Source organism: Dendrobates tinctorius, unplaced genomic scaffold (assembly GCF_039654945.1).
Source record: "Dendrobates tinctorius isolate UK_male_01 unplaced genomic scaffold, ASM3965494v1 ptg000045l, whole genome shotgun sequence".
NCBI lineage: Eukaryota > Metazoa > Chordata > Amphibia > Anura > Dendrobatidae > Dendrobates > Dendrobates tinctorius.
The window spans coordinates 15,563,258-15,578,009 of record NW_027361713.1 but is presented as its reverse complement, the minus strand read 5'-3'; the positions used below and the strand labels follow the sequence as shown (position 1 = coordinate 15,578,009).

At 44.4% G+C, this 14,752-nt stretch overlaps 1 protein-coding gene across 2 annotated transcripts in view; it reads left to right on the top strand.

The window, feature by feature from the left end:
• The window catches only part of RPL10A (ribosomal protein L10a), a 40,327-nt gene extending 32,342 nt beyond the window's left edge, over nt 1-7,985 (top strand). For both annotated transcript variants that reach the window (XM_073575622.1, XM_073575621.1), the window contains one exon: nt 7,788-7,985. In XM_073575622.1, coding sequence (XP_073431723.1) covers nt 7,788-7,958 — 171 coding nt within the window. In that variant the 3' untranslated portion in view covers nt 7,959-7,985. The remainder of the gene's footprint in view (nt 1-7,787) is intronic.
• Nucleotides 7,986-14,752: the final 6,767 nt, after the last annotated feature.

Below are 14,752 nucleotides of genomic sequence, written 5' to 3'. Positions count from 1 at the left end.
AATTATTAGGCAACTTCCTTTCCTTTGACAAAATGGGTCAGACGAGAGACTTGACAGACTCTGAAAAGTAAAAAATTGTGAGATGTCTTGCAGAGGGATGCAGCAGTCTTGAAATTGCCAAACTTTTGAAGCGTGATCACTGAGCAATCAAGCGTTTCATGGTAAATATCCAACAGGGTCGCAAGAAGTGTGTTGATAAAAAAAAAAAAAGGCGCAAAATAAATGCCCATGAATTGAGGAAAATCAAGCGTGAAGCTGCCAAGATGCCATTTGCCACCAGTTTTGCCATAGTTCAGAGCTGCAACGTTACTGGAGTATCAAAAAGCACAAGGTGTGCCATACTCAGGGACATGGCCAAGGTTAGGAAGGCTGAAAAACGACCACCTTTGAACAAGAAACATAAGATAAAACCTCAGGACTGGGCCAAGAAATATCTTAAGATTTTTTTATTTTTTTTTTCCCTTCCCCATGACAGCACCGCACATGAGAGAAGGTACCCGCCCCCAGGAAACCTGTAGCAGAGACATAAGAAGGGGGGCGGCACCTCTCCCCTCAGTTTGGTTTCCTGTTTCTTGCAGGCGGGTGCCTGGGGCAGAGCGGTACCTTGGAGGGATCCCCCTCTGATGATCCGGTCGGGAGGCCGAGGTCCGGGGGGAGAGAGCGGCAGGGCGCGCGCCTGTCAGCCCAGCTTGTGGGCGCTGCAAATGGCGTCCTCCTCCTGTGACTCCCCGGCGGCCGCTCCGTTGGGAGGCAGGGCCGGGGGAGGCGTGGCCACCATGACGCTGGCGCCGATTGAGTGGCGACGGCTTCCGGAGTCGCACCGGAAGTGCGGTGTACTGGGCACTTCCGGGTGGGAGCAGTCCCAGAAGCGCGCACCGCTCCTCCATAAGAAGGGAGTCACGGCAGACGCCACTGGTCCCAGAGAGGCTGCACACAGGCTCCACGTATAGCCAGCAGCAGAACGGAATGGATCCTGAAGTTGGAGAGCAAGTACAGGAGGAAAAGCCACCAGCTGCCGGGGTACCCAGAGGGCTGGGTGAGTGCCTTTGTAAGGCAGCACAATATATTAACAAAGGCCCTGTGTAGGTTTTCTGTAGGGAAAGGCCACATCCAAACAAAAGAACAAAGAATGTGCGTTATGTAAAAAGGCCCTAGCTAAAACGTATGACAAGCGACTCTGTCGCTGGTGCATTAAAAAGACAGTGGCCGAAGAGTCACCATCCCTGCTCCAAAGCATTAAAGCTATGATCCGGGATCAAGTAAAGTCGACGGTGAAAGAGGAAATAAAAGAGCAAGCCACACATAGCACCAATATAACGCCTGCCTCACCCCTGCCTCCCACAGAGATAACTACTGATATTTAGTCTGAGGAAGAGCAAGGGGAGATGGGGGGCCTCGGATTCAGACCTAGACTCCTCGGACGAGGAAAAGGGGCGTCCATATTTTCTATCTGAGGACATTGGGAAATTGCTAACACTTGTAAGGTCCACAATGGGACTTGAGACACCAAAAGAGCCTAAATCAATTCAAGATGCTTTATTTAGCAATCTTGAGGGGGAAAAAGCGAAGGGTTTTTCCCTTCCATGATAACCTGCTAAATTTAATCAAGAGAGAGTGGAAAAAACCCAACAAAAAAATGTCCATACCGCAGGCGCTCAAACGAAAATACCCATTTGATGAGGAGGTATGCGATAAATGGGAAAAGGCGCCCAGACTAGATGCCGCCATTGCTAGTACATCCAAAGGGATAGCATTGCCATTTGAAGATATGGGCGCTCTAAAAGACCCCCTTGACAAGAGAGCAGACTTTTCTAAAAGCTGCTTGGGTAGCATCAGCTTGGTCGTTTAAACCAGGGGTGGCTGCCACTTGTACGGCACGTGCTATGGTCAGGTGGTTAGACGAATTAAGTGACCAAATTAAGAATAAATGCCCAAGGGAGACACTGCTGGAGGCAATACCTTTCCTACAGAAAGCAGCAGGATTCCTGGCTGACGCCGCAGTAGATTCCGTCCGAGGTGCCGCCTGTGCATGCGCCCTTTCTAATTCAGGCCGCAGAGCACTTTGGTTAAAAAACTGGTCGGCAGATTTCCAGTCAAAGGTTAAACTCTGTGCCGTCCCCTGTGAGGGCCAATACTTATTTGGAAAAGCACTGGACGAAATTTTGGAAAAAGCATCAGATAAGAAAACACTGTTTCCAACCCCCTTCCCTAGGCGTCGGTGGACTGAGGCTCACTCGTCCTTTCGTGGAACAGGGAATAGAGGGAGCTGAGGGCGACCAGACGATAGAACCACGCGGGGTAGGCCTTGGAGGGGAAGGAGAGAGGTTTCCTCTTTAGTAGAACCGACCCGATACCAAGCAATGACGCCAGGGCGGTTGGGGGAAGGCTTTGATTCTTTGTCCATCAGTGGGTAGCATTGCCCACCTCAAAGTGGGTAACCAACCTGTTGGCCGAGGGCCTACGACTCAGTTTTCTAACCCTTCCTCCTCAAAGACTAAAAGTGACCCGGTAGCCAAGAAGAATCAGGCTACATTAGAAAAGGAGATCCAGCTCCTCATTCAAAAAGAGGTACTTATAAAAGTACCATCTCATCAGAAAGGGAAAGGGTTTTACAGTACTCTGTTCCTCACGCCAAAACCAAATGGGTCACTAAGAACAATATTCAATCTCAAAGCCCTGAACCAATATATCAGAACAGAAAAATTCAAAATGGAGACCTTGGGGTCAGCAGTAAAACTACTCGACCCAGGTTGCTACTTGGCAGTAATAGATCTTACCGATGCCTATTACCATGTCCCAATATGGGAAGAACACCAACAATATCTGAGACTGGTAGTAGAGATTGCTCAAATCCCCACTCATCTACAGTACCGGTGCCTACCCTTCGGGGTATCAGTAGCCCCGCGTATATTTACGAAAATCAGCGTCCTTTATAAGAAGGGAAAATATCCTGTTAGTACCTTATCTGGACGATTTCCTGGTTATAGCAAACAGCAGGGAAAACTGCAAAAATGCAGTTACAAGGGTCCTGGAGATATTAACCAGGTTAGGCTGGATGATCAATCTGAAAAAATCCAAATTAACTCCAGTAGAGTCACAAGAATTCCTGGGAATTCAGTTGAACTCATTAAAACAGTGCAGCCTTCCAGGAAGGAAAATTGGAGCTATCCACAAAAAAATACAACGGATACAGTCTGGTCGAGCCATACCAGTAAGAGAGGCAATGTCGCTCCTGGGCACGTTAACAGCGACAATTCCAGTGGTCCGGTGGGCACAAAGCCATACGAGAGAACTACAATGGCAGATCCTGTCCGAGCAGGAGAAGAGTCCTTCTAATTTAGATCGGGAGATTATCCTCTCCCCTCAAGTGCAGGAGTCCCTAAAATGGTGGCTGAGCACTGAAAACCTAAACAGAGCAGTGCCCTGGATGACTCAAAACTCTGTGGTATTGACCACGGATGCAAGTCCGAGTGGTTAGGGGGCACACATGGGGAAACAAACCCTACAGGGCCAGTGGGAACCCGGAATGAGGGAGGCATCCTCAAATCTAAAAACTGGCGGCCGTAAGGCGAGCCCTTCCCCTGGTAAAGCAAAAAGTACAAGGGAAACATGTCACCATATTATCCGACAACAGCACGGTCATAGCATACAGAAACGGACAAGGGGTACAAGGTCTGCAACCCTTATGGCAGAGGCCAGGGAATTATTCGCTTGGGCAGAAAACAATATTCTATCCTTATCAGGTACACATTTAAAGGGGGCAGACAATTATCTGGCCGATTATTTAAGCCGTCATGTACTACACCAGGGAGAATGGTCCCCAAGTCAAAAAATATTTGGGGAAATCTGCGCTGCCTTGTTTGCCACCAGGGAAAATCGGAAAGTGGACAGGTTCTACTCCCTAAATCCAAGAGAGCGGCCAGAGGGGTGGATTCGCTACTACACCGGTGGAAATTTCACCTGGCATATGCGTCCCCCCCCCCCCCCCGTTGGCATTGATTCCAGTAGTCTTAAAAAAGATCCGGCAGGAAAAAGCTCGAATAATCCTGATTGCGCCCTTCTGGCCGAAAAGGGCATGGTTCAGATGGCTCAGACGCATGTCTATCTCGGACCCATGGATCCTCCCAGATACCCCGAATCCGCTATACCAGGGCCCAGTGGAACACCCCAGAGTTCACGGGCTGCACCTCACTGCGTGGAACTTGAGGGGACTCCTTCTAGCAAAAGGGTTCTCAGTCCCGTTAGTAACCACCCTGCTCGCTAGCAGGAAGGAGGTAACGTCACGAAAATACCAAAAAATTTGGGAAAAATTCTTACAGTTCACGGGCCGACAATTGACTAGAACAGCCCAGAAAATACCAATAAAGGAGATCCTAGAGTTCCTCCAGAAAGGGCTGGAAAAAGGACTATCCACAAGCACCTTAAAAGTGCAGGTATCGGCCCTGGGTGCCTTGTTTGATCAAAAACTGGCAGATCACCCATGGATCTATAGATTCATTCGGGCCTCCTTCACATCCAGGCCCACAAAATTAACACCTAAGGTAGCTCCCTGGGATCTAAATTTAGTATTAAGGGCACTGACAGCATCTCCATTCGAACAGATTGCTTCCGTTCCAATAAAAGCGCTGACACTAAAAACAGTACTCCTGGTGGCCCTAACCTCAGTCGTGTTTGCGAGCTGCAGGCGATATCTGTAAATCCACCATATACCACCTTTTTGGATGATAGAGTGATCATAAAAACTGATCCAGCCTTCCTACCAAAGGTAAATTCCAAATTCCACAGGGAGCAGGAGATAATTTTGCCCTTGTTTTGTTCGAAACCCAAATCCCAGGGAGAGGAAACCTTCCATTGTTTAGATGTCAGACGTTGCCTGCTTCAATATATAGAAGCCTAAAAACCATGGCGACAGTCTTCAGCCCTTTTTGTCTCCTTTCAGGGGACAAACGGGTAAAAAAGCTTCAAAGTCAACGATTGCACGATGGCTTCGTATGGGTATTGCACTAGCTTACTCTTCAAACCAGACTCCCCCACTGGGTGTAACAGCTCACTCTACAAGAGCCATAGCCACGTCCTGGGCTGAAAGGGCAAATGCTTCAGTTGAGCAGATCTGTAAGGCAGCAGTATGGTCATCACCATCCACTTTCTTCCGACACTATAGACTAGACCTAGGGCCCTCAAATCTGGCCTTTGGGAGAAAAGTGTTGTCTGCTGTTGTCCCACCCTAGGAGTCTATTCTATCTTTCCTCTCGTGTGCGGTGCTGTCATGGGGAAGGGAAAAAATGATAATTACTTACCGGTAATTTGATTTTCCAGAGCCATGACAGCACCGCATTGTTCCCGCCCTATCTTGGTGATGGTTGTGTGGTGCACCAGAGGTTTTTAAAAATTATATCTGGATGTGTAGATATATGTATATAGACATGTATTTAAAAGGAAAGGGGAATATTAGTAGCGCTGTCATATAACGTGTATGTAAACTAATAAGGCGGTTACCTTGCATACTCTGAAACAAACTGAGGGGAGAGGTGCCGCCCCCCTTCTTATGTCTCTGCTACAAGTTTCCTGGGGGCAGGTACCTTCTCTCATGTGCGGTGCTGTCATGGCTCTGGAAAATCAAATTACCGGTAAGTAATTATCATTTTTCTAAGGTTTTATGGACTGATGAAATGAGTGACTCTTGATGGGCCCGAGACTGGATCAGTAAAGGGCAGAGAGCTCCACTCGACTCAAGACTAGCAAGGTTGAGGTGGGGTAATGGTATGAGCTGCTATCATCAAAGATGAACTTGCGGGAACTTTTCAGGCTGAGGATGGAGTGAAGCTCAACTCCCAGACCTACGGCCAGTTTCTGGAAGACACCTTCAAGCAGTGGTACAGGAAGAAGTCTGTATCATTCAAGAAAAACATGATTTTCATGCAGGGCAATGCTCCATCACATGCATCCAAATACTCCACCCAGCGTGGCTGGCCAGTAAAGGTCTAAAAGAAGAAAAAATGACAGGCCCCCTTGTTCACCTGTTCTGAACCCCATAGGGAACCTGTGGTCCCTCATAAAATGTGAGCTCTACAGGGAGAGAAAACAGTATACCTCTTGGAACAGTGTCTGGGAGGCTGTGGTGGCTGCTGCACGCAATGTTGATCGAAAACAGATCAAGCAACTGACAGAATCTATGGATGGAAGGCTTTTGAGTGTCATCGTAAAGAAAGGTGGCTATATTGGTCACTGATTTTTTTTTTTTTTTTTTTATTGTCAAAAATGTTTATTTCTACATTTTGTGTTACATTGGTTTACGTGGTGAAAATAAACAAGTGAGATTGGTATATACCTGGTTTTTAAGTTGCCTAATCTGCACAGTAATAGTTGCCTGCACAAACAGATATCCGCCTAAGATGGCCAAATCTAAAAAAAAAAAACAACTTTCAAAAATATTAAGCTTTGATATTTTGAGTCTTTTGGGTTGATTGAGAAGTTATTCAATAATAAAAAGAATCCTCTCAAATACAACTTGCCTAATAATTCTGCACAGTGTAGCAGAGTTTGGATTAAATCCGGGTAGTACCACATCAATTTTTATTTTTATGCTGCTATATGATCTACTATTACCTTTAAATGAATTGTTACCCTCCCCATAACCACCTCCACTTTTTCTTCCTGCTGAGAGTTCTATCCAGTACTGTATTTTGTTTTTATGAATATAACAATAAAATTTTATTAGTTGTTTTACATCTATAGGTTTCTGTATCCAAATGGTCACACGACAACCACATATTCTTAGGGCATGCTAATGCTTCATATTGAAACGGCTTCAAATCTTAAAAGAAAATTGGCAGCATATGCACAAGAATTCAGAAGTCTTTATTTTTATTTTTTTCACGCTCTTAGGGCTTGCTGACAGTTTTGCTGCAAAACCTTTAGCCTTTTACTGTAGCACTAAAATGAATGAGATTTCTGAAATATCACGGACATGCTGCTGCTTTGCAAACTTAAAGGGAACCTGTCATTAATAAACAATAAAAACATGCAGATAAAGGATTAATGTGCAGGTTAGTATCATTGCTAACCTACCTGTGCTTAGCTGAACGCTGCGGGATGAAAATAACTTTTATTCCCCCTTGCAGCATTCTGTTTTAAGTTGGAGGGGGGGGGGGGATGCCAGTGCTGGTTCAGTGACCTGTTCTGCACCCAATGCAGAGTGTCAGTCAGGGGCACTGTTTCAGTGGCTGGTCTGTATTTTCAGAGTGGGTGACTAAGGCTGGGATCACACATGTGAGGAATACGGCTGAGTCACGCATGGTAATACCCGGCACTGAGGAGCGGAGCGTGCAGCTCCATGTATTGCTATGCGGCCGCACACTCTGCTCCCGAGTGCCGGGTATTAACATTTGAGACTCGGCCGTATTCCTCACATGTGTGGTCCCGGCCTAAAGCTGGAACACTGTAGGGGGAATACAGTTTCTTTTCTCCCTGCAGCGTTTGTCTCAGTATGGGTGCTAAGCAGGCTAGTAACACTATTAACCTGCAGATTGTCAACGTATCTGCACGTTAATGGTGCTTTCTGTTGACAGGTTCCCTTTAAAATAGTTTTTCAAACGAAAGCGGGAAATTGCTGTGTAAAACCAACTTTCTCTGACACCGTGTAGTCCCACACCCATCCAAAACAGTTTTTGTCCTGAAATGTGTTTCAAATAATGAATGTGTTCACATAATCCTCACACAGCATGATCACTGGGCTTGCAGGTTAATATTGTACCACTCAAAAATTAAAAAAAGTCTCTTATCCTTAGGTCCTGTGTCTGGCTGTTGCAGTTGGCCATGTGAAGATGTCTGAGGAAGAGCTGGTCTATAATATCCACCTGGCAATTAACTTCTTGGTATCTTTGCTGAAAAAGAATTGGCAGAATGTAAGGGCTCTTTATATTAAGAGCACAATGGGCAAACCACAGCGTCTGTACTAATTTCTAAAAATAAACTTTTGTCCATTGGTTTTGTCTTCAATGTCCATGTAGCCTGTTCATGAATGGGGTGAAATTGTGTTAAAAGCAAATACAGTTGGTTTTTGGGGCTTAGTTTTACTCTTCATGGTGTGGTAAAATTGACCTGGTAATATGATTCTACCAAGTCTTTACAGAGATGCCGAACATGTAAAAAAATGTTGACTAATCTGTCTTCAGTGTGTGCACTTAGGCTGGGGAATGTTAACAGTTTGTAATGTACTGCCATTTGCACTGTTTCCTAGGTACCACGCTTTGGTATGGGGTCATGGTCCTTTCTTGATTCTGGAGGAGCTGGTCACAGCCCAACTAGTCTTCTCTGGCTGAAGTTAAAGTCACAGCTGACATTATGCCCAGCCTCCAGCACGACACATTTATGGAGAGCCCAACAAACAGGTTCTTCATGCATGTGTCGTGACTGTCATGCAGCTGCGGAGCTGATCAGCCGGAGTGATCCAGGAAGCCGGGTTTCCGATGAAGCTTATTTGGTAGGAGCTATAGCTTGCCGAATAAGCAGGGACCTGAAAAAAATTCACTCCTCTCTAGTTAACAGCTCTGTTTGCACAGCAGTGCTTGTTCTCACATATGCAGCTTCCTCTTCAATATGGTGTGTGAATAAGGCTAGCTTCACACTAGCGTTTTGGGCCGCAGCGCATGGCCGCCGCTAAGCCCTGATCACTGCCCGCCCCCTCCGGTCCTCTCCACCTAGTAATTACACACTGCTGCGTGTGATCTGCACACCCTATCTTTAGCATAGGGTGCCCTAGTAGAATTTTGCGTGCGCTGCGCCCTTTTGACGGTGCTCTGAGCGCACCAAAATGCACCATGGTGTGTTCGGTGCACCGTCAAAAGGGCGCTGCACATTCAAAATTCTACTAGCGCACGGTCTGCGCACCCTATGCTAAAGATAGGATGTGCAGATCACATGCAGGCGTGTGCGATACTAGGTGGAGATGACCAGAGGGGGCTTAGCGGCGGCCGTGCGCTGTGGCGCAAAACGCTAGTGTGAAGCTAGCCTTACAAACAGAAAACAAATGGCACATCAAGAACTAGTCTGAACAAGTGCATACCAAACAGCTTGTTTATCAAAACGAGGAAATGGCTGCACTCAATTGCATTAAGGCATGTCAATGTGAAATACATGAAGTGTGAATAGCGTAATGGCTTTTGAAAATTAGGAAAAATGCATGAGATGCTTGGCACAAAATTTGCTAGTTTTCTGACTGAGCACTCCACCCTTCACCATGCCATGGTTTTAATTACATCCAATCACAATTGGTTCCGACCTTCCTATAAATATAGGCTTTACCAAGTTATTAGCCAAAGGTAAGTGTTCACACTAGGCAGTTAGGTCAGGGATCCATGAGATTAACTTGACGTTGGTGAATGGGCTCACATTTTTTGGCCAATTTTTATCTGCCCACCCAAGGACAGGAAGCATGAAATAAAAAAGCTGCACCTCTAAACATCAGTTGGTTTATTGCCTTTTTTTTTTTTTTTTTATCAAGGAAATTTTTATTTCATAAATAACTAGGGATGAGCGATATTGCCCAATATCGTATCGGATTTCCGATATTGGAAAATATCGGAATTTCCAATTTCTGATATTAATGCAAGTCAATGGGAGAAAAAAATCGGAATTACAAAATGACCACTACAGTGCTATATCATGGATAAAGTGGAGGGGAAACACCTCAGGATAATGGGGGAAGGAGTTTGCAGAGGAGCTAGAACAATGCACAGAGCGAAAGCTGTAGCAGGAAAACTGGTCGCCATCTTCTTAACAGCGGTGTTTTTTCTTTGGGTTAGGATTAGTTGGGGTAGGGTTAGGGGTTATGGTTAGGGTTATGCTTATGGTTAGTAGGGTTAGTGATTTTACATTATTAAAACTGCCGGTGGTGGTGTCAATATGCCCTTTGACTGACATGGCTCCACGGAGCGCTCAGAGGCTGAAGGATTATGGGATTTCCGATGTGAAAAAAATCGGATTCGGGAATCGGAGTTCTGATATCGCAAATATCGGGCCGATTTCCGATATTTCAATATCAGAAAGCTCATCCCTATTCATAACATGGGCAGTATGGTGGCTCAGTGGATAGCACTGTAGCCTTGCAGTGCTGGAGTCCTGGGTTCGAATCCCACCAAGAACATCTGCAAGGAGTTTCTACGTTCTCCCTGTGTTTGCGTGGGTTTTCTCCCACATTCTAAAGACATACAGATAGGGAATTTATATTGTGAGCCACATCGGGGACAGTGATGATAATGTGTGCAAATTGTAAAGCGCTGCGGAATATGTTAGCGCTATGTAAAAATAAAGATTAGACAAATAACATTATAAACCATATCACAGACATACGTCCATCCATAACAGGATAAATCAGGCCGGTGAAGACCAGCCAAGTAGAAAGGCACACCGTCGATTGGCATTTGTAAATGCAATGTGTAGTGATTCCATAGAAACTGATACACATCTAACAAGAACCTATCGAGGCTGATCGCTGGTTACCGCAATGATGCATACCTCAGCTTTACTCTTCCTACCCCCACACTAAGGCTGTGTGCACACGCTGCGGATTTTGGATTTTGCTGCGGTTCCGGCCGCTGCGGACCCGCAGCAGTTTTTGCTGCGGTGTACAGTACCATGATTCCCTATGGGAATCAAAAACCGCAATGCAGACGGTGCTGAATTTTCCGCGCTGATTATCTGCGGTTTTCAATCCGCAGAAAGAATTGACATGTCTTTCTGCGGATTCCGCTGCGGTTTGCCATCTCCATTGAGGAGATGCAAATCCGCAGCTAAAACCGCAGGTATTTTCACCTGCGGATTTTACATAATCCGCGCGGATGAAACCGCACCTAATCCGCAGCGTGTGCACACAGCCTAACTGCTGTGAGATGAATGCTGTTGGAGGTGTTTGTAATCACAATCCGCTCTTTACCCATTAGGTGCAAAGATAAAGGCTGAAACAAGGATATGTCATTAGATCTCGTACAGGAGATATCAACTTATAAAGTGTAACCTACATTTTAAAAACATCTTCCCAACGAAAAGGCGAAATGAAAGAATAAAGTTTTTTTTTCAGCTCGGCAGCCACTCTTCAACAACGTGGCCAAATTAACATACTATAAAACTGATAAAAGGTTCTCTTTACCCCCAAGGGTGGTTTGCAATTTGCATGTTAATGACCAGGTATGACCAGGTTAATGATCAGCTGTGAGAATCAGCTGACACCCGGCTGCAATCAGCTTCAAGACGTACTATCCTGTCCATAGGCAGTAAGTCCCAGGGCACATGGACGGGATAGTACGTCCAATGGCGGGTTAAAGGGATTTTCTACTTTCAGGAAAGTGGACCCCATGTGTTCTGGATATCTAAAGTAACAAACATGGCAGGTACGTGCCCTATCCAGGTCTAGAGCAGGTTCCCTGTCGCTGCCAGCATCTCTGCATTTTGGCTGCAGCGCTGACCACTGTCCCTTTATGAGGTAATAACTCTGGAACACTTCCATGGATCCTGGTGATTCGCACGTTGTTTTCTCTTGACATATTGTACTTCATGACAGTGGTAAAATTTCTTTGATATGACTTGCGTTTGTGAAAAAAACAGAAATTTTAATTTTCATGCCCTTAAATCACAGAGATGTCACACGAAATAATAAGTAACATTTCTCACAAGTCTTGTTAGGAAGTTATATGGGTTAAAAGATGACCAGCAATTTCTCATTTTTACAACACCATATATTTTTTTTTTTTTTTTTTTTTAGGGACCACATCACATTTGAAGTCACTTTGAGGGGTCTATATGATAGAAAATACCCAAAAGTGACACCATTCTAAAAACTTCACCCCTCAAGGGGCTCAAAACCACATTCAAGAAGTTTATTAACCCTTCAGGTGCTTCACAGGAAATTTTGGAATGTTTAAAAAAAAATTAACATTTAACTTTTTCACACAAAATTAACTTCGGATCCAATTTGGTCTATTTTACCAAGGGTAACAGGAGAAATTGGACCCCAAAAGTTGTACAATTGGTCCTAAGTACGCTGATAACCCATATATGCAAGTAAAACACTAGCAAAGCTCATAAGGGAATGAGCGCCCTTGACTTTCATTGCAAAACTGGCTGAAATTGAGATTCGACACCATGTCGCATTTGGAGAGCCCCTGATGTGCCTAAACAGTGGAAACCCCCGCCCCCCACACACACACAAGTGACACCTTTTTGGAAACTAGACCCCCTAAGGAACTTCTCTAGCTGTGAGGTGAGCACTTTCAACCCCGAAGTGCTTGGAGAGCCCCTGATGTGCCTAAATAGTGGAAACCCCTCAATTCATGACGACATCAGGTCTCCATTGCAGCAATCTGGACCCCGCATCATGCCGCAGGGTCTCCAATCCAAAGGAAGAGGGGTTATTAGCCCCTCTGCTGGCTCTGGAACGCTGCGATCATGTTTGATTGCAGTGTTCCAGTAGTTAAAGTGCCGGGAGCGGTCATGACCACTCATGGCACTTGGTGCCAGGTGTCAACTGTGAGAATCAGCTGACACCCGGCTGCAATCAGCTTCAAGACATATCCTGTCCATAGGCAGTAAGTCCCAGGGCACATGGACGGGATAGTACGTCCAATGGCGGGTTAAAGAGATTTTCCACTTTCAGGAAAGTGGACCCCATGTGTTCTGGATATCTAAAGTAACAAACATGGCAGGTACGTGCCCTATTCAGGTCTAGAGCAGGTTCCCTGTCGCTGCCAGCATCTCGGCATTTTGGCTGCAGCGCTGATGTCACACTGACATTGCTCATCACTGCTGTATCTATTTACTGGGCTCACGGGATCATGCCCTATTAATTGCTAAGTACTAGTGATAAGCGAACGTGCATGGATAAGGTGTTACCTGCGCATGCTCGTTTGTTAACCGAGTGTCTTCGGCGTGTTCGAATAATAAGTTCGATTCCCCGCGGCTGCATGTCTCGCCTAACAATCCAAATCAGACTAGCCCTCTAACAAAAACAATGGTATCAAAAGTAGTATGTATATATGTATGTTGTATGAATGTAGTATATATGTAGTATGTATGTTGTATGACTAGTATATATGTAGTATGTATGTTGTATGACTAGTATATATGTAGTATGTATGTTGTATGACTAGTATGTATGTAGTATATATGTAGTATGTATGTTGTATGAATGTAGTATATATGTTGTATGAATGTATATATGTAGTATGTATGAATGTAGTATGTATGTAGTATGTATGAATGTAGTATGTTGTATGAATGTAGTACATACATACAACATTCATACTACATATATACTACATTCATACAACATACTACATTCATACATACGACATATATACTACATTCATACAACATACATACTACATATATACTACAGTCATACAACATACATACTACATATATACTACATTCATACAACATATATACATACTACATATATACTACATTCATACAACATATACATACTACATACAATACATGCATATAGATATACAGTACATATAACATAAGAGTACATACTCACCATCACTTGTCACTTTGATCCCCGAAGCCAGTGTCATCTCACTGTAAAAAATATTAAAATAACAAGCAATATACTCCCTGATCCGCAGAAATCCACGAGTGTCCCACGACGATCTCCTGCAGTGCATCACTGAGGTTACTATAGTTCACTGGTCTCACTTTATGGCAAAAGCTGCGTGGGAACTTTCTCACACAGCAATGCCAAAAGTGAGACTAGGGACTATTTTTTTTTTACAGTGGCGGAGGAATACAGTGCGGAAGGATACCTACCTCCAGTCATTGTATTTCTGGGGCCCCTAGAGAGCGGTGGCATCAGCTGATGCTGCTGTTCTCCACGGGAGATCGTTGTGGGACACTCGTGGATTTCTGCAGATCAGGGAGTACATCGGTTGTTTGTTATTTTAATATTTTTTAAAGATGACACGCTTCGGGGATCAAAGTGACAAGTGATTGTGAGTATGTCCTGTTAAAAGTACTGTATGTCTATATGTATGTATTGTATGAATGTATTGTATGTAGTATGTCTAGTATGTATGTAGCATGTACTATGTATGTATGTTGTATGAATGTAGTATATGTAGTATGTATGTAGCATGTATGTATGTTGTATGAATAGTATATATGTAGTATGTTGTATGAATGTAGTATATATGTATGTTGTATGAATGTAGTATATATGAAGTATGTATGTTGCATGAATGTAGTATATATGTACTATGTATGTATGTTGTATGAATGTAGTATATATGAAGTATGCATGTATGAATGTAGTATATACGAAGTATGTATGTAGTATATATGAAGTATGTAGGTAGTATGTATGTATGTATGTAGGTAGTATATATGTTGTATGAATGTAGTACGTATGTTTTTGTTTTTTTACTTTCACCACACAAGCGGTTGATGGGACTACTACTGTCTCATCATTGGCTAATGTGTCAATCACTGTCAGTGTAGCAGGCATAGCCCGATGGGACTTGTAGTCCCATCAGACGATGCCTGCACACCCGCACAGACCCCCGGCAGGCCCGCACATCATGATGCGCACAGACCGCGCATCATGATGACATCATTTCAGAAGCCAATCACAGCCACAACCCTGGCTCATTGCATTATGGGAACTTCCAATATCCGATATTGTAAAAATATCGGTACGCGGTATCGGAATTCCGATACAGCGTATATCGGCCGATACCCGATATTTGCAGTATCGGAA